We start from the raw sequence: 26,783 nt of genomic DNA, 5'->3' as shown, positions 1-26,783 counted from the left end.
ATGGCCGCGCTCCTCGGCCCCGGTAAGTGCGGCGGGCGGGCAGCTCCGGGCAGCTCCGCTTCTCGCCCCGCGCCCCCTCCTCCCTCCCTCCCTCCCTTCGCACGGCTCCTTCTCCCGCACGGCTCCGTCTCCCGCGGGTCTCCAGGCGGGCGCGGGGCCCGGGGTTCGCGGCGCGGGCTCGGCCCCGCGGCAGGGCGAGCCCCGGGAGCGCTGTGCGGCAGGGCTGGGGCAGGGCGGCGGGAAGGAGGCACCGCGGGGACAGCCCGGCTGGGACGCCGGGTCTGAATGAGCAGCCACTTGTTTGCTGGCTGGGGAGCGCTGGGTGCTGTCAGTGCTGCGCGCAGGGCTGCTGACACTTCCTTTGGGTTTGAGTGGAGAAAAGCGGAAAATCAACGAAGCTGGTACAGAACGATTTGGTACAGGGGAATATGATGAGACAAGTATGTTTTAATTTTTGTTATTCTCCTTTTCTCCTCACTATATACTGTATACATGCTGCTTCTCTCTTTAACACCCCACTACTCTAAACTTATATTTCTGTGTTAAAAGTATTCCTTAGGTAGTTCTGCCCCAGGTTTTGTTAAAATAAAGTTATCTTTTATCACTTTTCAACTATATTCAAAGTATATTCAGCTGTACTTTGCCGTTTTGCCTTCGGAGCTTGTTATCCCACTGCTCTTGCCATTGGATAGAAATCACAGCCTGGTTTCCCAATATTCATTATGGCTTATTTACATTGTTTAGGGATTGCAGAATTGGAAAATGTAATTCCTCCATTCCTCAGTTCCCAATCTGCAAAATGAAGGTGCTAAAATGTTCCTTTTTCTTCCTCCTTTTACCCTTAGGCACCAAATTCTACAGAGAAGAGAGAATTTTACACCTACCCAGTGAATCAATAGGCCTTTGCATGAAAATACAGATATCTGTAGAAATTTAAATGTATGTCTTGTCAATATGGATCCCTCTAAAAATTTTAGCTACAAGCTAACTCTTAGATACCCTCAACTCTTCTATGCAGAATCACTTAGTATTCCAAACACTAGAGTAAATAAGTAAAGTGAGCAACTAAAGTAATAACTGCCAGTTTAAGGAACTGCATAAGCTACAGTGCCCTGGACTCCTAAATCATATAGGACAGTTTGTTTCATGTAGGTTTCTGGCAGTGTACCCCCTCTGTACTGCTGAGGAATCAAAGACCCATCCATAATATGTCATTAGAGCTAAAGAAGCCCTTTCTTTGGCTGAAGTGCCTTAAATCATAGATTATGCTACTCACCTCTTTATTTTGCAAAAACATCATCTCCTATTTTGGGGCCAGTTTCCAGGTAGGTTCAAAATTAGCAGCAGTGTGAAATACTCCCTAAAAAGTAGCAGGAAGGCTGTGCAATCAGTCCTGTTTTGACTTTCTCAGCCACTGGTGTTTGAAAACTGTCTGAATATGAGGAAGAGAGCACAGAGACTTTGTGCTGTGAATCCTAGTCAGATGAGTAAATCTTCTGTTGTGTAAGAACCTAAAAAAGAAATAATTCTTTTTATCCAGCAAAATATTTTTTTTATTTCAGCAAAATACCTTTTCTTAATAAATCCGTGGGTTTATAATTTTGTATTGTTTTATATATGCAGTCATTTTGCCCTGTAAGATATTTGGCAACTTTTTTTTTCTGTCATCTGAATAAATAGTGACCTTTGGAGACAGTCCTAGAACTAAAATGTTGTCATAATAAGCCATAATTGTCCCTATGGATAGAGCCAGCAGCACACACCTCAAGGTCAAGAGGAGCTGTTCCTATCAAAGTCTTCAAGGCTGATGAACAGACACAGCCTAGGAGCGTTTCAGGCTGGAAATCACCACCAGTCCTGCACAGATCTGAGAACTGCCAGGAGTATGCACAACTGAGGAAGGATTAGCACCAGCTATAATAAGCACATGTGGCCTCTTTGTTGTCTCATAGGCACACTAGATGCTGTTGCACATGTCAATTATAAAGCATTAAATGTTGCTTCATATTTATCGACATGCATCCAAAAAGTGTTCCGTACAGCAGCATTATTATATCACTGGCAAATAATTTCCAGAAGGGATGGCATCACCTCTAAACAGTAGTGGCTCTTTGAGGTTATCAAGAGGGGCATTTGATATATAATTTCTTATTCTAAAATGTATCATTGGAAAAATTTAATTTCTTTGGATAGAGTCTGAACAAATCCTGAAGCAATATGTTATGCATCTTGCAAGTGATGTTTAAGGGATTAAACAATGCTGGAAATCACTCAAATTCCACATGAACTTACGTGAACATCAGGGGGGCAAAAAAAAAAGGTATTTTGTCAGAGAGATGCTGTGTTCTTCAACAACTAAAGAAAACACATCAGGTGTTCAGCAGGTAGTTTGATAAGGCCTGAAATCAGTGCGTGAAACTTAATTTTATAGAAAATAAAGACACATGATTACAAATTAGAGGTTGTCTTACCATGGGAATGTTAATGAAAGAGATAAAATCCAGCTGATTTACCATTTCTTAATAAGGCAATTTAATTTTCCACTGATAAGTCACAGGCAGTGCTGCTTTAAAATACTTTGCCTTGGAACCTCCAGAATTTTTTATGTAATTAGCAGGCTCAATGCACTCAGGAAAGCAGATAAAGATATACATGTGGGGGTTACTTTTAAGAAATGATGCATCTGTGAAGTAAAAATAAAGAGGGTGAAGAGTATTGTATTTATAAAATAAAATTTATTATCTAACAGTTGTGTAGTTATTGAATCTCTTTCACACACTCTATACATAGGAATTCCTAAACAGCCTAGCTTGGTGAGATTTCATGTGAATAAAATGCTGTTTCCTCTGAAACTTATACTGTCTTCCTTTCTGTAATTTATTGTGGATTTCAGAACTGCAGCAATTTCTATATATCCATGAACCGATTTCATATACAGCTATGGTTGCTGTTATAATACTGGCATAAAACCAATGCAAAATATGCCACACTGAAACTTTGAACATATAAATTTAATTTTCCAGTTGCAAAATAGAGGAAAAGCTTTGTTCTGCTAAAATGTAATTTGATAGCAAATTTGAATCTATAGAAAAACTATAGTAAATTATATTTTTAAAATCGATGTTTAAAGGAAAAGGGTCAGTACAGTATCTACTGATTTAAATAGTCATTATATTCTGTTTTTACAGTGTTGTTCATTTACTTCACATGTATATCTACTGTCCAGACTACTGACTGTCTGCACTTGAGGGAGCAATGTATTAATGCTGGAAGCAGATGTGAGAGTGTCTGGAATGTGGTTGAAGAGGCCTGCAATATTTCAGGTAATTCTGTATTGTGTACACAGCTTAATTTTGAATTGCTGTATGGTTGCATATTCATAGTTTATTACAATATTGCTGTGGTAACTAAATGAAGTCAGAGAGATTTCAAAGAGAAAAATTATGGCAAAAGAGCTTCTGAAATCTTTTACAATGGCCAATGTTACTTTTAGTAACAGTCACACTGTCTCTTCAAGAAAGTGATAAATGAAATTTCTGAACTATGAACAAAGTCAGAACCTGAATCAACTCAAGAAGTCTGAATTCAGCAGAAATTAGGCTCTTGTGGGATCCTGTTAAATAAAGCCTGCATGCAACTGGAAAAGTTCCAACTTTGTTTTACACAATTTGGAGGAGTTGAGCTGCCCCCTCCCTGGCAGTGTTCAAGGCCAGGTTGGACGGGGCTTTGAGCAGCCTGGTCTAGTGGAAGATGTCCCTGCCAATGGCAGAGGGGTTGAAGGTCCATTCCAATCAAAACCATTCTATGGTTCTATAATCTAACATGATACCCAAAACAATGTAGTAGTTACTTAGAGTAATTTTTAATTCTTTTACTAGAATAAGAAACAGATAAAACATTCACCTGTATTGTGAGCTACCTGAATGAATGCCTCTGTCTGTCTGATCAGTTGCATATATTTGATGTCCCAAATGTCCCAAGTCACAAGACAATATTTAAAATAATTAGAATAGAAAATTCTCTTAGGGCTCTTTCTTAGTGTCTTCTTTTCCAGACACATATCTACTTTGCATGGAATGGCTGAATACTTTTAAGAACAGATGAAGTAAATGAAAAATACATGATAATATGCAGTACTTTCTGGCTCAAGTGCCCTAAAGATGAGCTCTGTAGAATCAAAACAGAACAAGCTGAATTTGTTTCCCTCACATGATTAATGAGCACATTAGCACCAGGACTACTTACCACAAAGATATATATTTGTGCAGTAGCCTGTTAATCTTGATACCCTGCAGCCAGATGAAGTGGGCCAGCATGATTGCTTCTGTGGCCCCCCTTTGGATGTACAACATTGTCCTATAATATGACATTTGTCTCTCTTATTGTCCTATGTACTTATTCACTGATATTAATGATATTTGTAACTGGACCAGAGAAGCCTTCCAGAAATAATTATTCTTGTGATTGCTTGTTTGGATTTGCATCTGTAGGTTTCCTTAGGATAATAGCTTTTGGCAAGGACTCTCCAGCATTGCAGAGAACTCAGAAATTGTGTCGGGTCTAGGACAAATTATACTAAATGTGCTTATTAGGTACCATGATCCCAGAGCATGTAAATCCAGTCAGACAGCTGATGGTACCTCTCAGACAGCTCACAGAAACAGTGACAGAAAACCTACCAGCAGCATCATTAGTAAGAATAACATTATACTGTCTGTCATGTGCAGGTCTAGAAACTTCATGGATGAGCTGTAGGAATGGAAAATATCCTTTGAGCACAAATATGTTACTTGGAGGCAATAGACAATGGGGTAAATATTTGCTTTGTTAGATTCTTTATGCAAAACCTAACTACAAATTATAATTAAACTCCTTTGGGGTACAAGTTCAGTAACTCAGTCCGTCAGACTGTAACCTCAAAGTTAAATGTGTACATTATCAAGACCTCCATCTTTTGCTCTTCAGTGCAGGTCTGGGAACACTCTCCAAACTACTGCCTAAGTCACTCCTTTTCCTGTCAAATTTTCTATCACTGCTTCCCCACTACTACAGCAACATTTCCAGAGTCTCAGTTTATAATCTTCAGGGTCCAATCCTTTTTTCGCCTCTGTGGCCAAAATATGGTGGAAAGAAAAAAACAGATTGTGAAAATGTCCATGAATCAGCTTCCAGGTCAGGATAGAAAAGATAGAAATATTAAATTTTGATGAAATAAGATTTTTCTTTTTGAAAAGATTAAAATATTTTCAGCACTGCAGAATGAAGACTTTTAGGTTTGGGCTTTTATGGTTTGTTTGTAGGATTGTTTATTTGTTTGTTTTCCTTCTGTTATTTCAGTGTAAAAAAACCACATTTCTGAACTCTTATTTAACCATAAGTATTAATTTTCTTAACTTTTCTGAATGGGAAATAGAAAAAGTTTTCCAAATTAAAAAACAACTCAGATCACTTAAATTTTTAGGAATCACATTTTGCATTAGATCTAGATGAGTTTACTTTTCTTAGAATAAAAGACTCATTGAGGTTGGAGGGATCTCTTGGCGGTCTATCCAAACTGTGGTCTCACCAGTGCTAGAGAAGAAAACCTCACACCACAGTCTTCAAATTCAATTCCCACTGAGATGACTTTTGCTAATTAAGCAAAAGCAGAGATTAACACTCTAGCAGTGCCAGCTTCTACTCTGTCATGCTTCTATCTGTGGGCCTGTGTACATGAATTATGTACCTATAAATAAATCAAATTATGAATAATGGCTGCCAAACATTAGGTTGAGAGAGCATTTTTTTTTTGTAAATGCCTTAGAAGCATATGTATAAGATAAAATATATTACCTAGAATTAATCCCTGGTAAAGCAACAATAATTGAAAACCAGTAATAAAATATTTTCTGCTGTTCGTCACAGCTGAATCAATACCATGTACAAACACAGCAATACTGATAATAGCTTATTTCTACACAGTTTTCAAGAAGTCATGCAAGGGAGCCCCATAAATCTGATGTGCTTCCTGATTCTGTCTGTGCCCTTTGCATGTTGGTAGCCCCACAACCTCTCCCCCAGCCCCAGCTGTCAGGTGCTGACTCAGCACAATGAGATCACAGCGCAGGGAGCCACTGAACAAGCCCCTGACTCCTGGCCACAACTGGTCAGTGTCATGAAGACAGGTGAGCTGAGTGAGGCTGGGGTGCTGCACAAAATATACTGGGGTATGGGGGTTTATTCTTCTAGTCCTACTCACCTTCACCCTTGAAGTCTACTCTGGACCTTGAAAAAGACAGTCATAAATTTTATGAATAAACTAATTTTTACACAAGTCCCTCCTGATCTTTATTGCTCTCTTTCTACTGGAATATGTTTTCCTGAAATTCTTTTATTATCCCTTACTTATTTGATAAAATACTTTGTATTTGATAAAATACTCTGTATTTGATAAAATACAGAGTAGAATATCCACACACTCATCTTCATGGGCCATGTCGCTACATCCTTTCCATCCCATTTTTATGGTCAGGGAGTATCCTATGTCTGTGACCTTTGATAAATCTCCTGAGTTCCTTGACTTCTGGAACTGTGAGGGCTAAGGGGTAGGGGTCATGATCTACTTCTGAAAAAGCAGAAGGAAAGTTGAAGATGGGGTTGGAGAGTTACAGGCAATCCCAGCCATCATCACCATCTTTGCTGATGCAAGAGGTGGAGTGGGAGCAGAGGCTGGGACCTGCAGCTCTTGCTGGCCTGTGACATTCTGCACTAGTAGTGTATTATTTGATATATCCCCCAAACCCTCCTTAGAAGGGGATCAGGACAGGCATGTGAAGTCAGGAATAGCTGATTCTCAATACTTCAGGCACTGGCAAAATGCACTGTTTCCTCTTGCAGAGCTTTGCTTCCACTGCTTTCCACTGCTATTTGTGTCAACAAGATATAAGTGATTTAAAATCACATCAAAACTTGCCCGTGGCACTGCTGACACAGGACTTCTTGACACTTTGCAGTTTTACTGAGTACAGAGTCTTTGCTGCTCCACATCTGTGGAGAAGCAGCAAGGCAGGAACCAGGCAGCACCATTGGCAGGGCAGAGACATCAGCCTGTGTGCTCAGTAGACTGAAACCAGTCCTCATGCTGCTCTGTGACCTGGCTGGATCTTGTAAGCTGCATACTGCTTCTCTTACATATTGTCAGACATTTAATTTCTATGAGGAAAAGAGAGGAAATGAGCTGGTTTGGGCACTTACATACCTGTTTTGACAAGGTAGATCATGGCTTTCAGAAAATAAAACTTATCTAAATTAAATTAAACTGCTTCACATGTAACATTCTTAAGTAATGTGTAACTTTCTTAAGCAATAATAAATCATAGAATCATACAATGTTAAGGGTTGGAAGGTACTTTAGAGATCATTTAGTCCCAATCTCCCCTGCCATGGGCAGGGACACCTCCCACTAGCCCAGGTTGCTCAAGGCCTTATCAACCTGGCTTTCAGCATTGTCAGGGGTAGGGCATTTACAGCCTCCCTGGGCAACCTCTTCCAATGTCTCATCATCCTCACAGTAAAAAATTTCTTCCTAAAATCTAACCTAAATTTCTATTCTTTCAGTTTGTACCCGTTAGTCCTTTTCTGTCACTACAGTTCCTGACAAAGAGTCCCTCTCAGGCTTTCCTTAGGCCCCTTCAGATACTGGAAAGTTGTTGTGAGGTCTCCACACAACCTTCTCTTCTCCAGACTGAACAGCCCCAACTTTCTCAGACTGTTCTTGTAGGGGAAGAGCTCCAGTCCTATTACCAACTTCCTGGCCATTGTCTGGACTTGCTCCTGCAGTTCCATGTTCTTATTCTGGGGATACCAGAGCTGGATGCAGCACTCCAGGTGGGGTCTCATGAGAGCAGAGGTGTAGAATCACTTCCTGTCACCTGCTGGCCACGCTGCTTTTGATGCAGCCCAGGGCACACTTGGCTTTGAGTGAGCACTCACTGTCAGCTCATGATGGGTTTTTCATCAACCTTTGCACCCAAATCTTATTCTGCAGGGCTGCTCTCAGTCCCTTCTCTGCCCAACCTGCAGGTGTGTCTGGGATTGCCATGACCCAGGTGCAGGACCTTGCACTTTGCTTCGTTGAACATCATAAGCTTTGCATTGGCCCACTTCTCAAGCCCATCAGGGTCCCTCCAGGGGCATCCCTTCCCTCCAAAATGCCGACTGCACCACACAGCTTGGTGTCATCAGCAAATTTGCTGAGGATGCACTCAATCCCACTATCATCATAATAATAAGATTTTTGAAAAGCTTTTAAGTCATAAAGTAGAGGTTTGATTGATTTACCTTTGTACCACAAACTAGTACACATTCTTTATTTTCACCACACATATGTGGAAAATATGACCTGACATAATGTGTCAGTGTCTTTACCATTGAGTCCAAGTGCACATGCAAACAGACTTGAAACTGGGCCAGCACACTGAAGTTTCTGCACATTTTTTTTTTTAATGTTAACTTCTCCCTTATTTTTATTCTAAAAATCCTGTTCTTGGGCTACTTTAAATTTCTTTTCATTCTTAAACTTAGGCAGTGAAGTTGTTCTGTGGGGTAGAGGTTCAAGGGAATATGCAAAGGGCATTTGCAGGCTTGCACCATCCTCACATGAGAGAGAGAATCTGACCCAGAGCAAGCATCTCCTCAGCCTGGGCTTCTCATCACCATTATCATGGGGCTGGGTCTGCCTTCTGTGTCCTGTCTCTCACTCCATCACAGGCTATGCCTCAAGCCTGCACTGTGTGTTCCTGTCCTTGTACCAGGCACCTCATTTCTACTACACAGGAACAAGATAAGTCTCTCATTTCAGGCTGTGCCCCTTCCACTCCTATGCACCTTTTTAGTTTGGTCTCAATGCCTTACCTGCCTAAAATAAAAGGTGTGAGTTTAAGGTTTTATGTTCTTTGTAAACAAGAGCAGATTTTCTGGCCATGGATTAGATCAAATAAAAGAAGTCAGTATGTATCCACAGCTTTATTATGTTACTTTGAATATTATTTAAAATTTGTAAAATATGACAAACCGTCTTCTCTTGACAAAGCATATTATTTTTGTTTTTTAATTGAATTGTTTTATGTAACCATATCCCTTAAGCATTCATAAACATTAATGAAATTACAATTTTAATGGTGAGTTCTAGGTAATAGATGCACGGCAGAAGACACTGTTGGATGTAATAGAATAATCCAGGTCCTGGCTGACGAATACCCAGAATTTAAAAACTGTGTCTGCACTACAGACGATATCTGTAGCATCACAACTTTGCTTGGGAAACTGTGTGGCATTAATAAAGGTAACTAAATATAAAGTTGTAATTATGAAGATCAAACCCAGTAATTTTGTAACCACCATTTTAAGTGGATTCAACTTTCTTTGCACATTCTGAAGTCTGATAAATGCCCCAAAAAATTACTCTTGTCTTTTCTGTGATATTCATGCTCCAGCATGCATATGAAAGAAATGCCACGAACAAAAGCAATAAAATGCATATGTGAAATTCAAATGGCTTTTAAAACTCTTGTTGAATCCACTGGAAAGCAAGAGTTAATACACAATGTGTGTTGAGGCTTACTCAATGCTCAGGGAAATTTGAGAGCCAATGGATCTAGGCTGTGTAAATAGATACATTCAGTAACTTCTGAATGGGAGGATGAGTGAATGGGGATGCACAGGGGTGTAGTTGAGTCACACTGTGTTGCAGAAGGACCTTCACTACATCTTGGAGAGGCTACTGGATGTGTGAAACCATCATAGTCACCACCTGCATAAAGCTGTGCATAATATATAGAGGGCATCTTTTAAAGATTCTATTGTAATCAATGGGCCAAGCTCCACTCAATTTATTTTTATTTTTCTGAGAACTCTAATCCCTGCAGAAAGTTTATCTCTGTAATTTAGAATTGCTTAGTACATGAAGAAGTTGCAGTTTCTGGTCCAAAGTCTCCTGGAATAATGATTAGCAAAGCTGACACAAGAGAGATAAAATTAGCCGGTGAATGAGAGTCTGCAAAGTGAGTTTCAAACTGATTCCTGGCACTGATCCATCACACCCTACTGCCATCACACAGCATTGATCATAGTACTAGACTAGACATTCATCTAGTACTAGGCTATATGGCCTTATTGAAGAGGGAATAATAACATCCTGATCTGCCCCAAACTCCTTGCCTCAAACAAGAAGGATGGATATCTGAAGCCTAATGTTGATGTCACAGTTGCTTTTGCTTCTAGCAAAATGGTGTCATGTTCTATTTTTTTGCCAATTGAGATTACATTTCTCACTGCTGTAGAAACAAGTTCGGATGGACTTACAGTAGTGTTGAGTTTACCTACAAAGGATAGCATATGGTGTTGCTAGGCACTTTCAGGAGTAATTCTCCCTGTCTAACTTAAATTCCTATTTTAGGTAATGAATCAACCATCTTCTGGAATTGTCATTCTCTCTTTAAAAATGATGCATTTGCTTAAGATGATAATCCACGATATGTCTAAACTGTAGGTGGTTAAAATTATGTGAAGTTAAACTCTTTATGCAGTAATTTTAGTGAGGATTTTTTACTACTGTTTTGCAGCTGAGCTGTTAGAGTGGACTGTACAGCTAACAGCACACAGATTCATTAGTTTGTAAGACTCTGGAATTATTATGTGTTTACACACAGCTCAGAATGAAACTAGGGCTGTTTCACTCTTTGTAATGCATTAAGACAAGTATCCTTCTCCTGAGTTTTTGTGCTGTGATGATGATCCATCATCCATTCAGTTTATAACTCTGTATCTATTTCTGCAGACTATTTGGAGTCTCTCTCAAGGTCGGACACCGAACTGAGTATTAGGCAGCACAGAAACCCTGCAGAGCAAAGGCGCTCTGAGGAACCGGAGAGCGAGTGCAGCGCTGTGAAGCGGCGCTGCCGGGAGGAGCCTCGCTGCTCCGCCGCGCACAGGAGCTTCCAGCGGGCGTGCCAGGCAGCTGCAGACACCTGCAGCTTCCCACTGCCTGCAAAGTGTTTGTCAGCCTGGAAAGAACTGAGGAAAACAGTTCTGGGGAAGTGCACGTGCTCAGAGCCACTTCAGACGAGATGCATTAAAATCTGGAAGGGAATATTTAACAACCCTTGTTTACAATACTCTCAGGAGAGCCAAGCCTCAGGAGCAAGTGAAAATGATGGCAGTGATGATGACTATAATGCTGATGTTGATGGTGAGAAAAATCTGGTCACTGACACAGGTTAGTGCTCTTCCAGCAGTCTGAATGCTTTTGTACATAGCAGTAGTGTCCAGTCTATGAAAAAGGTTTTCTTGCCCATTTGCAATTCAACATTGGAAACAAGATAATTTTAGGAAGTTTATCTATAAATAAATTCACAATCTGATAGTAAATGATAGCCTGAGTGCAAGTACTGTTGTTCTTCAATGTGTTAATTTGATACAACCTGATCTAAATCAGTCAGTTTTAGTTTTTCACTATAACTAGAAACATTATTTTTAGAAAAACTAATTTTCTAATAGCAAGAATTGTCTGCCAGCCTTGACTGTGAGTCATGTGAAGCAGTTAGTTGAACTTGGAAACTGATAAACACATTAAGTACCCTAGCTTTTATTTATTCACAAGAAATCTGACTTTATAATACACTGAGAAGCTCTAAAAAACTTCTTGAGTTCATAGGATCTATAATTATTTTAAAAATGTTAGCAGCAGCCTTTGATAAACTGTGCTTTTACCCCAAAACTTATGAATATATGTAATAGCGGGTTTAGAATTTGTTAGTGGGTTCTATTTGGTGAAATGAATTTGTTTTATTCTTGTTTCTTTTTACTCCTGGCACTATGCCAGCAAGACAGCCAATACTTTAATATTAAAAAGCTAAGATATTACTTACAATTTATGCTTGTACCTGTATCTTTTTCTTCTAGACAATATTAGTATGGAAACAAAATTACAGTGGGGTTTATCTACTCTCTCCAAACAAGGTAAGTCTGAATTTACTTATGAATCCTAATAAATAATTTTAGCTCAAATTTCAGACAGTGTACAATGTACCTTCAGATTAAAATTCATACTTTTCATTCAAATGGATGAGCAGAGAGTTAATAGATCCAACATATCTTCAGTTAAGGTACTGGGTAGAGAAGAACCCAAAAATGTAACAGGTAGTGATCAAGTAATGTAAATGTAAGTCAGGTAACTATCATGATTCTGTCAGATTTACAGAGGCAAATCTTATCCCATAAGCATTTTAGGGTCTAGAACTTTCCAGATAACTTTGGAAGGTTTATTTCATGGTCTCAAAATACCTAAACTGATGTTAGAAACACAAAAATGCCATTTATATTCTCTTCATTACTTATTACTTAGCCTAGCATAAGACTACACACTGAAGATTTCAGCTGTTTCAGGAGGATTGCTTGTGAGCAGTGCAAGCAGTGCAAGAAAGAAGTATGCAGTTACTCAATAGGCTTAAAAGAAGCAAGAAAGAAGGAAGAACTGAATCAGAGTTTTGGGATTCAAGCTTGATTTACAGGAAATGTTGTAGACAGGATACCTACCAGTCATCACTTGAGAAAAATTTTCTTGAGATTTTATTTTTAAAACTGTCATTTGTTTTAGTGTACACAACAAACAGGAGCTGTTTGGATGTGAACAGGGAGTGTGTTGAAGATGAAGTGTGTAACAAACAGTTGTCCCTGTACCTTAAAGTTTGCTCAGTAAATAAGAAGTGCAATGTGGAAGGATGTCAAGCAGCCATAAGGTTCTTCTATCGAAACATGCCTTTTGAAGTTGCCCAAATGATGATATTTTGTGACTGTGTCCAGCATGATGAATCCTGCCACAGAGCCAAAGAACTTCTCCATGGCAAGGCCTGTGCAGTTACAGTAGTTCCACCCCCATCATGTCTGAATGTAATCCACATGTGTGAAGAGAATGAATTGTGCAGGTGAGCAGAAGTATTTTGCCCACTAAGGTGCTTTTCAATAATGATTTGGTCAAGCGATTTTTATTATACTCTATATATCCCAGGTATAACAAAATTATTTTCTGCACTGTATCTGCTGTGTTTGACATCTTCACAGATGTTTGGTTCAGCTGTGGTAATTCCAGAAGTAATCCCACAAGTAAACTGAAGTGATTAATTTTCAGAAAGGTTTAGAATCTAGTGTGGGCTTTTCTTCTGCCTGTATCATGACACTTAACACCACTTCTGCTGGACAAACTGTGCTATTGCATATTTTCATTACCACTCTCTTCAGATAACACCTGCCTGTCTGCACTTTTGCCCTCCAGCAATTTGCCCAAGTTGTGCAGCAGACCAGACAAAGTTTGTTTGGTAAAAGCAATTACCTTTCAAGGGCAGAGTCTGACCCTTTGTACCCAACAGCCATGCAAGCAGCTTGGCCTGTTCAAAAAACTTTTATCTTATTCTCTTCCTCTCAAGGATACTTGCAAAAAGCTTTCAAAAATCTGGCCTGAAACATGCACAGACCACCAAACTCATGAAGGATAATGCCTTTTCAAAGGCATTTTTTTTTTAAACATGCAACATTATTACCCATATTTGCAGTTCAACTTAATTGCCTCCTTTTATGGATGGTCAATTGGCCCACTCTGTTTTTCAGTGTAGTCACCTTGTGGATTACAGTTGAATTTTACCTCAAAGTTGTGCTCAAATTAACCTTCGGTCAATAAACCAGGACAAGAGATGGTTTTGGTTTTGTGCAGATTATTCAGATTGATGTCAGGGCTATAAATGTATGTCTGTACATGTATAGACATGTAATGTCATTATAGCTGAATTCCCCATCATTTTGGGAACATTAATGTTTCCTGGCACTAACAATAAATGCATATAATTAGCAAAATTAGTCTGTAAATTATGGCTAGTCACATCCATAAATAAGGAAGTGAATGAAAATAATTCCATTAGAACAGAGGTGGCATCTGCTTTGAAACCTTTGCTTGTGGAATGAAAATATTTACAAACATTTTCTAGCCAGTATTGCAACTGTCCATGCTTTTCCATGTGACATACTTGTGGCTACTACACAATATCAACAGCAAATTAATAACCAATCTATATGATTAAGGAAGAATATTTTAATAACTTAGTGTAAAATATACTAGACTTTACCTTTATTATCCCCTAAAATTTAACATTATATATTTTTAATTATTACCTATATATTTTTTAGTTAATTTATAATGGATATTTTCTATTGTCATATACAGTGCATTAAAGGCCCATTTTATTCCATCCTAACAGCAAATAAATGGAAATGATTTGAGATTATTGAACGGGGTAACACATTTTTTCTTAATGTAATTTATCTCTGCTATCAATTTATCTTGAAGTTCACTGAGTTGTACTTTTCCTGAGCATTTGGGGGGCCAAGGGGCTGACATTGGATGTAGATTATTTAATGCAAAATAAGTTGAATGTTTATTCTTCCTTCACACTGCTCAAAAACAGATTCCCTAGAACGTCACCTGGTGTGGTTTTGTTGTGATGGCTGGTCTAATTCCTGTATTCACATTTCTTCTCTAAGTATCTGAGACTATTGGAATTCACACTGTTTTTTCTGAACTCTGGGAAACAGGTACTGATTAGAAGTGCAGTTGCTTTTTCTCAAAATCAGAGCAGAATTTATGACAGCTATTACTGAACATTGTGATTTTTAAGGCTTAAGTGGTACCTTGGAAATACACTCTCTTTTAGTGGTGTTCATTAAATATCTGTTTATGAAATTACATTTGTTAAAGTGTCATTGTACACTTCGTTTTTCCCTTTTTTTTTTTTTTTCCCTACCAGGAAAAAATACACAACTTTTCAGTCAAAGTGTTGGAGACATGTGACAAAAAAATGTTATAATGATGAAGCTTGTCTTGAAACTTTACTCAAGGATGACATGCCCTGTTCTGCCAGCGCTGATTGCAAAGCAGCCTATATCAGCAACTGGGGCACGATGTTGCACATGGAGTGCACCTGCCAAAATCTGCCTCCTGTGGAGCAGCCTTTGTGTGAGCTCTTCCATCACATGCTGCACAGCAAATCCTGCTTCAGTGACTTACGTGAGTAACACTTACAACTTGACAGAATAAGTAGTTTTAAAGAGAATTAAGATCCTAATTTACATCAAATCTTTGCTATATCTTTGCTACCACTGGCTTCAGTAAGATCTATAGCTGTGGGTTTTTTAAAACACAAAACAAAACAAAAATTGGACATAGAGTTTTCTTCCTCTGGTATGGGGAAAAATTATAATAGTAGTAAACCAATGAAATTGACTACCCATCTCATTACTTGAGTTTTCTGAAATAAAGAAATAGTTTCTAGAGTCTATATTAATATACAGATTAGAAAAGTCAAAAGTCATCCTGTTCTTGGCTTAATGTTGTACTTTGGTACACTGTTTTTACAAATTAGCATTTGGGGTTTTTTCCTTGTCTTCTTGGAGTCTGAATATTAATAAACCTTACACATATTTAGCAACAGAATTCATTCTGCAGAAAATAGCTTCAATTGTTTAAAGCAGGCTTTAGGATTTAGTCTTCAGTAAAAACACTGGGTGTAATTGAGGTGAACTATACGTACTTTCTCAGATCCAGTAATAACTTTCATGTGCTTAATAAGCTAAATATTTTTGTTAAATATACATGTGCTTGCCAAGCCTTTGGTTTAGAGATTTGTCAATGCAATAAATGGCAATATGGGAGCAAATATGAATGTTTTAGTCTGAATCTGCAAAGTGCCTTTAAAGCAAAGCTCCTCTTTGTCCCCACTTTTGTCACGGGTCATATCACAGGGTGGTCCTCTATCATAGGCTGGTTCCTGGTCTCCTGCAGTATAAACTGAACCTGAAAGTTCATCTGCAGCCTCTGCAGTGCTCCAGCTGCTTGCAAACGTCTGGTCCAATTACCCAGATCAAAGACCAAAATATTCTCTTCTCCTCAAATCTCTGACTTATCACACTAACTATTTTGCAATATAAATCCTTTTAGAAAATATTACTCTCTAGTGCATCATGCCCTATACCAGCTATCTTCTACATGTATACTCCAAAAATCTATATATTTTTAAACTAACTTGGGAGAAGTGGCGATACCTAAAGATTTCATTGAAAAGTAATGGTTCTTTCAAAATACTGATGGACAGTATTTTGAAAACATACATGGATTGCATACATGCATTTCATTGAATGAAGTAGCTACTCTTTTAGTTCTAGAAACCAAAACGGTACCACTGTTAAAGTTGTCATTTTTTTTCATGTCATTCAAAGGCTACCCAAAAATTAAAATCAAGTTGCTGAAACATTGCTCTTAGTTTAGTTAATCGTTATTCAAATTCAGACTCAAAGAAAATATTAAAAATGTTATAACAACTCCCCTGGAAAAGGGGAGTAACACACTTAGACTTCAGACTTCTCACAGTGATTTTGCTGATTAATATTATTTACTTGCTTGCTTTAGGGCTAAATTTAACAGTCCAAATGAGTGAACACATCATTGTGTTAGTTATTTCTTAACCTACAAAGCAAAAAAAATGATCCTCATGTCTGAATAATTAAATAATTGCTGACAAGCTTTTGCCATTCCCTGAAGCAGTCTCAGAATAAAATGGTTTGAGGGTTTTTGTGATTGAAACTCCCCTAATCTAACTGGGACTGAAGAACGGTCTCTTCAGAACAGTACGCTACAGATCACTTCCAGCTATTGTTATTCTTGTTTTTTTTTTGTTTTTTTTTCCCTAGATGTCTAGTTGTAATGCAGCTAAACTAATGATGGTGATGATTATGGGTTTTCTTATAAAGCATGTTTTTAATGCCATTCTCTGCATGGCAGTACAGAGATGTGGAGTGACTACTCTACAGTGCCCACCCAATTGCATGTGCTGACTTATTCCTCTGACCTGATGGTGATCTTTGGCTGACTTTCACTCTTACAATGGCAGTGATCTTTAACTCTGAAATATTTCTGATTAGGTAAATACTCAGGGTTTGAGAAGGGGGTCTTTGCCTCTATAACTGGTGTGAGCAGACCCACAAATGGTGTTCACACCATCTCATCTTCCTACCCTTGCATGGCACTGCCTTTGCTACAAGTGTTTGCTCTCGAGGCTGTGCTCACAGGACTGCATTTGCTGCAGACTCAGTAAAAGGCAAGAATTGTGACTGACTACTGCAGTGTGAAGCAGAAACACAGTGTGGATCATTGCCAATGTAAGATCATTGTCTCAACAGGAATAAGAAAAAATGTCAGTGAGGGAAAGAAAAAATTTAGGTTTCCAAAATATTTTGAGTCTCAGTTGTACTTTTGGATCTCACAGAAGAAAACTCAACTTACAGGTAGGTTTAGTACATTGTTATTTGGACACTGTTCCATGCTGCAAATATGTGCCTTTCCTATATTACAAAAATTTCTCAGCTTGCTGATCATGTGAGTGAGCAGATGGTTTAGACTTTTACTCTATAAACTATACTACTTACGTAAACCTCTTGTTTTTTATTTCAACAGAAGATATGTATTTTCAGATATATTCATGAAATTATGCCCACTGAGAGGACAGACCTTTCTGAAAAAATTTGTTGAGGTCTAGCAACGCAGCTGGAGAATAAACTCTGCCTTGTGGAAATTACTTCAGACTGCTACCCCTTTCTCACCACTTCTGTAATGGTTTGGTGGACCAAATTCTTTTGATGGGCCTATTTTTAAAACAGTTTCTATGAAAAGAGAATTTAAGCTCTTTTGTGGCAGAGAATATTTTCAAAGCATGCTTGTCATCCATAAGGAAAAACTGAGGTGGAAGGAAAAAATATTATGCACTCCTTCAATTTGCTCATCAAATATCAGTAAATAATATTTCAAAAAGATTCCTTTATAAATTATGTGGCTGTTGTAGGAATATAAAAAAAGTAAAAGACTTTAAGTGCAAAAAAGCCCCAGAAAGTAGACAGAAAGCTAAGAAAATATTTCAAAACCTTCTCATGAGAAGCTAGGACGTTTAAAGCCAAATAAATACATTTATATTTATCATAAAGAACAAGAATGAATAAAAACTTATTGATAGTTCAAGATGTGAAAAGTCCTGGATATATGCTTTGCAAAGATAGAAAAAGTTTCAATCTTAAATAGTGAATTATTGTGTATTGTTTGAAGTTCATAGAAGTCCTTTTGTTAATGTTAAAATCACGTAAGTCCTTTTCTTATTAGTTAAAGTATAATGACTTTACACCTTTTCTTTTACGCTATTAGTTCAAAAAATATGTAGAAAAAGGCTTTGCATAAGCTGCCTTCTTGTCTCTAATCTAGATTTGTATAGATGTTGTTATTTCCCTGTGTCTCTTGCTTTTTGCTTGTATGGTACAGACAGATAATAAATCCTAAGTCTACAACCAGTCAAGGTCCCGTCCCGTTTGTGAGACACAGACCAATCCAGCAGAAGTGGATGCAAAATGTCAAATATTCACTTATATTATTATTTTAATGTAATATTTTAAATGGATATTTTCTTTCCAATGTCCAGGTCAAATTTCTATTCAGAAGAAGGGTTTTCACTGGGTGAATACAGAAATGCCAGGGGAAAAGATTTCCAGAGCACAGCTGCATTCTTCTGCAATTAACGGTGAGTTTGAGCAAGTCACTCCATGAGTTCCGCAGCGCTGCTCTCCTTGGGTGGGTTCAGGCAAGTGGGCTCGACCTGTTGCTCCTTCATTTGGCCTGGAAATCCCCCTACCTGTTTGGCTTAGCTTATATATCCACAAAATAAAGTTTAGCAGACTACACCAATTACTCTGACAAATGGTTTTGAAATAGATGTCTCACAATTGCTGTATTCTAATTGGGGGAAATTAAGCTATTAAGCCTGCCAGAGCCTGACTCTCTGTACAGTCATTAGATAGTAGTAGTCATAATGTGTAATACAAATTATTATCTTTGATGTCACACCTACTTCTGTCTCTCTTGACTTTCTGTAGTAGTTACAACAACAAAATTAGAAGCCACAGTAAATGGTCTGAGAAGGGGCTTGAGTTACACTCCATCAGACTCTACCTTCTTACACAACAGAAGGGCACACAGTATCCCATGGGCTGAAGAGCTGCAACTGCTTTTATTTCCATGCATTTACAGTAAGAAATTAAGCAACATAAAGTTAAAGGATATTGAATTAATATATAAATGTTTTCATTGCTGAAATAATATTATTTTATACCTCTTTTTGAGGGTCCCAATTACAGAGTGAGAACTCTAAAGAGCTTAATGCACAAATATCACCTCTAATGAGAATGACCTGTTCTACCTTGTGCAGGGCAGATTACAATTCTCTAGACTAATACTACAAATTAGTTCCCAGAACTGTTCCTACAGAACACTTTTGACTGTGAAAAAAAATAATTCAATCTCTGCATGCAGTAGAAAATGCGATGACTTCTAACCTCTCCATCCTTCAACTATTGCTGAAGTGGGCAACCTGGATAGGGGATAAAAAGGATATAAAAATGAATTGAGGGAATGGGATTCCTGAGACCTGTGTGTGCATAATTAAGCATTTGGCTGTAGCATTAGCATTAAAGTTACTTAAGAATCATGCATGTCATCCAAGTGCTCTGTGTAGCCAGAGAAGAAAGTCAGGAACCCTCAAAGGAGGAGTAGTCCAATCTTTTTGGACTGCATTTGATGAAAGTATTTTCTCCTTGCCAGTTACAGAGGGAGCCGGAATCCCTAGTTGGAACGAGACTCTAGTGGTTAAATAATGCAGATCATAATGCAAGAAATACTGCACTAAGTGAGAAAATGCAAAATGTGAGATATTGCACCCCTGTGACTAGTTCTAACTGCAGACCTTTTCAGTGGGTAAAATGCATTTTATGTTTCACTCAGGGATTCAGATAAATATTTGCAAGAAGCAGCCTGCACCCAGTTAATTCTGTTCACATTGAAGTCTGAATACTTTCCAAAAACCTTTCCTTGAAGTCTTAAAATAACTTTGGATGGTTTTAGAAAAATAAAAAGAATGCTGACCAGCCTAAACCATAAAATAAAATATTCTTTCTATTGTAGCTGTCATGTACATGAGATGGGAACTTTAAGCCATAAGTCTCATAGGAAGCCAGGTGAAGAAGAATTTGATTCAGGATATCTGCCTGATGGTGAAAACCATACTGCAAATTGTTTCATAAATCCCACTGTCAAAAATCTAACTAGTGTCCTAGATTCATATGCTAATAAATGTGCATTACTCAGGCTGCAAAGGGAGTTATCATCTTCACAAAGTATTTATCTTTAAGGAAATCAAATCCCAAGAAGAATTCAGGGCACAGAGGCAAAAAAGTTGTCAAATATGGCCTTTCATGTGTGTGAAGACTTTTGAAGATACTTGCTTCTTAGCTATGTTTTTCTCAAAAACCATGAGATAAAATCTACTGATGTGTCTACATTAAAATCTCAGAAGGATCCTTTACTTATTAATTGAAAGATACAAGGAACTCTTTTACCAGATGAAATGAATGGCCATCTACAGATGAATATGGTCAGAAGAAACTCAGTCATCAGCTGATGTCTTCAGCTTTTTCTTAGGCTTATACTTTAAAATATAGCTTACTGTTCAAAAAAACAGTTAGATTTCTCTATTCTACTTAGCAGCATTGCAAATCACACAATTGGATAAAATTGCTTTAATATAAGGAGTCTTTCACAATAAGTAATAAATCTAAGCATATATATATATATATATATATATATATATATATATATATATATTTGAATATATTTGTAAATAAATAGAACCATGGAAGTTGAAAAATTATTATTCCATGTTTGGTGGAAAAAAATGTGATACCAGGATTTTGTAAAAATCTGGACTGGATTTAAACACATTTACATTCTCAGGAGGGAACAGGCCCATAGAGTCATCTTTGGGCTGATACAACTCTATTAACAAGATGTGATGTGGGCAGAGTCAGAACCATATAAGTTAATGAGACTTTTCCTGTAAGCTTGAATTTGATCTCATTTTGGAAACAATATCAAAAAGTTATAAATCAAAATTTCTCTAAACTTCTAACATGCCTACCTAATTATGCATCTTCAGCCTGGTTTTGGCTTTATCCTATGCAAATGATATCAATGATTTAGAGATCCAGATAATTTAAAAGATTGCTTCCTGCACTTTGTTTTGAAAAATGATTCATGTGGGAAGATAAAGATTTATTTTCATCACCATGGAGCTTTGAGGCTAAGTTGTGCGTTGTTTATGGAAGAGGAAGCTAGAAATACTGAACACTTACCCTATTCTTGTGAGATACAATAAAATTGGACTTGATCCAAAACTGTTGAAATTTCATCTTAAATTGTAGTGTTATAATATATTTCCTACGGAGGGGTAGAGTATTTTGATAAACAAGTAATTGGCAGGGTTTATCTGTAAGTCTACCAGCTGCTGTGGGAACTGAGATTACTTCAGCTCCAGTGACTTTAATGTGTAAGGTATCAAACATTGTCAGTCTGACAGTTTTATAAATGTAGAAAAAAGCCCGTGACAAGCTACAGGTAGCCAAGAAACCTCTGAGCAGAGGCTGGGATTAATCTGTTCAATGAATATGCACTAGCTATACCTAAGCAGGTAGATCCACAATAGAGTAAGATTCACCAAAATCCCTCTTTATTCTTGATACAACTGAATCCAGCAATTTATCAAAAACACAGCATTTTTTTTCAGCTTTTGTCAAAAAAAATAGAAAAAAAATCACTTCAGTGTTTTGTTTGATTGAAATGAAGCACCTTTTACAAATTTAATAAGAAAAAGATCACGATGTTCTGTTGAAAATTTACTAGCCCATTTTTAACCGTCCATGACTGTACAATATATAATCTGTTAGATATAATAATTTTTGTGGTGACATACTTTAAAAGTTTCTGTTTGTCTAAAATATGTGTGAAAGTCACTTTCCACTTCAAAAAAGGTAAGAAACTGTTGCCCCTACAACTGCTCCTACACTTGTAAAAAGTTTTCAAAAATAGCTGCATGTACAATTCAGACTCCGAAACTGAAAAAAGGGCCTACAAATTACTCTTTTGCTAAAACCCATCATATTAAAGAAATGCTGTACCTTGAGAGCTAGGCCAACTGCTGATGTAGTTTTTAATATACATTATTAGAAGTCCTTCTCTAAGATAGACCTCACCCCTCTTTCTTCAAAAATTCACCATATTAGGTATCTTCCAGTAGGTTACTGGAAAAAATGGAATGTTCATTCCATTTGTGAAAACTGTGGTGGTTCACTCACTGCTTTCATTTTCTTACATTGGAAAACTTGAACTTGGGGTAGTTTTTTGAGAAAAAGTGAGCACCGTCCTACAATGAAGGCCAGGCAGGTCCAACACCCTGCTCAGCTCCTTGTTTTCATTGCTGTGGAAAACATATTCACTCTCTCTTCCCAGGGCTCCTCCAGCATCCACACCACTTGTACCTGTATTATATGATATGTTACACCTGCTGCATGTATGCAGTGTACATAGAAATGTCTCATTTAGGGTTTGTGAGTGCACATACATAAGACATGGACCATATAATAACTGATAACTTACTCAGAGACCAGAAGATGGCCTTCTCACAGCCCAGATAAGTGGCTCAGTGATGAGTCCAGAGATCCATCCTTTCCTTAGTGAATGTTTCACTGGCTATGTAAGACAGAGAAGCTCAGGAGCAGCTAGGGCCCTCTGCATTTGAATTCCTATATAAACAAAACTTATCCGGTTGTACAACAACAACAGAATCAGTGCAACAGGAAAGCCACAGAAAGGTCTCATGTTTTATGCTTGTGGCTCTGCACTTGTGGCCACTTGTCACACCTCTTCCGTCCTGTGTCCAGGGCTTATACTGCACTCTCAACTGAAATGTTTCCTTCAGATACATGATCAAAACCAATGGATTCAATACATCAGGGGAAAAAGAGTTACTCCTCCTTTGGAAAATAAAATTTGTAAACAGCTCCCAGTTTTTCAACAGTTGGAATTTTTAGTACGTAAGCCACCTAAGTGACTTTTTGGTGAGAAACCTAGTAGAAAAAGGAAACTCCTTGGGAATGGGGCCCAGAAAAACACTCTTAGATCCCATTTTATGTTAATTTGATTCTAGGTGGAGTATTGCTTCACACTGTAATTACAGTAATATGTGAAAAAGAAAAATAAGTCTAGTTGATAAGTAAGAGCCAAGTCTGCTCTGATACACAGAATAAAATTAACATTTTATAATCAATAGGGAGAATATTCCAAAATAAAAATCATAGTAACAAGCTGTTCCCCTGTAGCAGAGTGAAAGGTACTGCTATATATATGAAGCGCTATTGGAGGTGGTATTTACTAAAAGAAGACTGAAAATTACATTGGATGAAATGGCAAAGGTAGAGTTATTCCTCCCACTGACATACATGTAGGTCTTTTCCCTCCTTTTAATTACTTTTGTCAAAATTGATAGCTACTTTAGCTCACATATGTATTATTTCCAATACAGATCTCAAATCTGATTCTTATTACTAAAATAGCAAATTTTTCATTTCTGTTTTCTGTTTTTATTTTTAGGTGAAACTGTCTACATTATTGCTTACTCCTCCTGCATAGCTCTTATCCTAGGAATAGTCCTGTTGACTCTCCTAAAGATCAGGTAATTTGATAGGGATATTAATCACTGGTTCTAGGAAAATGAAAAAACAGAAAATAAAACGTTTTGACTTAGTTAAAAGGTGGACATTATGATTGTCTTTAAAAACAGTCCAGCATGCCCCAGTGATGGAAAGAACTGACATTGCGGGTGTCAGCAGGGAAGAGTGAAATACGATATGTATCTACAATGCCCTCCATTCATGCAGAGATCCTAGGCTTTGGGAGGTTTCATTTCCTGTCCCATGGCAGGGGAAGGTGAAATCTGAATTCAAAAATTCTGTGAGACTATGTTCCTAGCCCCATAGCAGGCAGGGGTAATGCAAAAAGGAAATGAGAATATTCTGCATTATAACATATTTAGAAACCAAGTTGTGAATGCTGCTATTGTAGTTAATATTCTTGCCAAATGCCATTTTTGTTCATAGGAGTCTGTAAACAACACCCACTGTCCCTGCCATCCTTTCCTTTTCCCCCTTCTCTCCTTCCCTCCCTCCTTCCCTCCCTCCCTCCCTCCCTCCCTCCCTCCATATGAGAAACTGCCCATACACCAATGCTTGGTAAGAAAACAGAAATGTGCATTCACTTAGTTAAATGAACATGGCCTTTTCTTAAATGATACATTTTCTTGGACCAAATTAAATGGCTAGATTTCAAGAATTACACTGTCAGATGATAGGTAACAGAACATGATGTAGCAGGAGCTATATATAGTGGGAGGGATATTGAGTCAAATTTCATTATTAAATTCCGAGGCAGATCAAAGAAGAATTGCAGAAAAATGCAAAAGGCGAGTCAAAGATATATGGGAACAGAGGCTTTCCCTTTAGGTTTGCAGTTACAAGAATATCAGCATATAAAAAAAAATCAGTTTTAAAGAATACAGAAAATGGAAGAACAATGCATTAATAACAACAAAGGGGATTATTTTATACCACAGTGTTCATCATAAAAAGAAGAGAATTTTGCCACTGATTTCAATTAAGCCAAAGTTCAAACCAAAAGCTGTATAGTTTATTGTTAAATACATGCACATTCTTTGTTTTCAGAGCCTGCAGAACAAAATATGAGTCAAGAAGTCCCTCGCCAGACCATTCTTCTGAAACATTTATGGCCCATTATAAAAGTCACAGATGAACTACTCTGTTGCTTATGCTTTTTAAGGCTATTCCTGAAAGCCAGCCTGTTGTACATATGTGATAATAAAATATATATTAGAAAAACTTCTATAAGTTATGAAATTTTGTAGTTAAGCATGCAAAATATTTTTTATATTTATTAGCTTATTTTTAGCCTTTCAAAAGCTGAAAAAAGGGGGTAAAAATGGTAAAACTGCATCCTCTCTTACTTGTGTAGCATCACAGATCTGTCCTGAGCTGTACATTTCCTACATTTTTAGATGCACATGGCACTGGTATAAATGCTGTATCAACAATGGCAATCTTTGAAGCCCACCCTTTCTGATCTCAACTCATGTGGAAGAAATAAAAAAAATCTACTCAGAAACATTTTAGAGACCTTATAAAGAGCACATATGTGGCAGTTTTGTGCTCCCAGGTACCAAGTACCCGAAGCAGCAGTCACAGCAAAGCTGCCTGTAGTTTGATGGGTAGGAGGAGATCAGGATTACAGCCCCCTTAAGAACTAAAATGACTCTCTGGAATAATGCTTTGACTCCAAAATGTTGATGAAAATGTTTTTAATTTCTCCTCCAATATGCTTCTAAAAGAAATGAGTAGGGTTTGTCACTTTGAATACAATAACTTTAGAAGCATTTTTTTGGTCTGAATGCCCAGTGGAGAAAATCACTTACTTGGGTCTGAAGTGCCTGCTTCTCAAGAGAGAAGCCATGACCCATCTCATCAGCTGTGTTTCCTATTCATTGTCTCTAGGCAAGACACGAAGTGCCTAATTGTCCTCTTGCACTGTACTGGGAGTCACGGTCCCTAAACACCATTCTGGATCCCATTTTGTGGCTATGAGCTCTGGATTTCTCTCTATAGCTGAGTTGTTTTGATAGATTTAAGCTTCTATTTACTACCAGTGAGTTGTCTTTGTTAAATCTTTGTAACAATCTGGTTTTGGTGAGCACAAAATAATGGACTGCTGTTTCTTATTCAGCTGTTACCATGAATAGCACGTGTATTGTCTTGTTATAATAGCATTTGATTAATTAAATTTATTTTGAATGTGATTAGTTTTAATTTTGTTTGAATTATAACTAAATGAACTCACCTCCAGTTTTGACCATAAGACCCGTGATCTGGGGCCACATCTAGTGCTAGATGACAGATCTAGGACTGGAAATTAATGTGATCAGAAAAGCAAGAATCTCTACTCTTCAATGGGACTCTTGCTTCTGGCTTTGGTAGCTTGCAAAATTATTACTGTAGAGCAAAATCTTAAGTATGCAGTTCTGTTGGGGAGAGGCTTAGAAATCTTAAACAATTATTTCAGTGTGGGTTTTCTCTGTCTTTATTATCTGCATAAACCAAAGATAGTCCTTTTTGTTTTGCAATCAAATGTTCTGCCATTACTAAATCAGCATTTGGACAAAAATACAGAAACAGAGAAGTGAAGTTTGTTTGTTAATCAAAAAGATCTCCTTCAACAGTCCAGCAAATTGCAGAATCTGGCTTAACTCTCACCAAAGTGCTATATTCAAATTCTTCATTTTAAAACTGTGAAGTGTTAAAACTGAAAATACTGTTGAGAATATGTTAGGAAAAAAAATCATTATACAGGAAATGCACTTTTGAAATGAAATCTGTGCTGGTTTTCAGTCTGACTTCGAAAACCAGTGAACCCTCTAGGTCACAAAATTTGAGGACATCCATTTAAATTCAGATTTTACTAAACCTCAATCAACAACAACAAAAAAATTACATTCTGACTTAGAAACGGTTTTTTTTCTAATTATCTTATATTTAGATACTAGAAACCCAACTCAAATATGTGCTTAGACACACACACACACTCACACACAAGTGCTTAAAATGTATTTGAAACTGAGGGTATATTACTGTGAGAGACAGCAAGATATTTAATGGGTGTTGTGTTTGCAATTTTACAGGCTCTCTCTCTTAAGAGATGACTTAGATGCTTAATG

General features: G+C 37.6%; 1 protein-coding gene across 1 annotated transcript; it reads left to right on the top strand.

Annotated features, from left to right (window-relative positions):
- GFRAL (GDNF family receptor alpha like) lies at positions 1-24,949 on the top strand. Its single transcript, XM_053939205.1, has 10 exons — positions 1-22; positions 3,189-3,323; positions 9,170-9,322; positions 10,817-11,254; positions 11,941-11,997; positions 12,635-12,962; positions 14,832-15,091; positions 18,543-18,641; positions 23,597-23,678; positions 24,724-24,949. The coding sequence occupies exons 1-10, from the start codon at positions 1-3 to the stop codon at positions 24,809-24,811; spliced, it is 1,662 nt and encodes a 553-aa protein (XP_053795180.1). The 3' UTR covers positions 24,812-24,949.
- The last annotated feature ends 1,834 nt before the right edge of the window (positions 24,950-26,783 follow it).

The sequence above is a fragment of the Vidua chalybeata genome, chromosome 3 (assembly GCF_026979565.1).
Source record: "Vidua chalybeata isolate OUT-0048 chromosome 3, bVidCha1 merged haplotype, whole genome shotgun sequence".
Classification (NCBI taxonomy): Eukaryota; Metazoa; Chordata; class Aves; order Passeriformes; family Viduidae; genus Vidua; species Vidua chalybeata.
The sequence above is the reverse complement of the archived record's forward strand: the minus strand, read 5'-3'. Positions and strand labels throughout refer to the sequence as shown.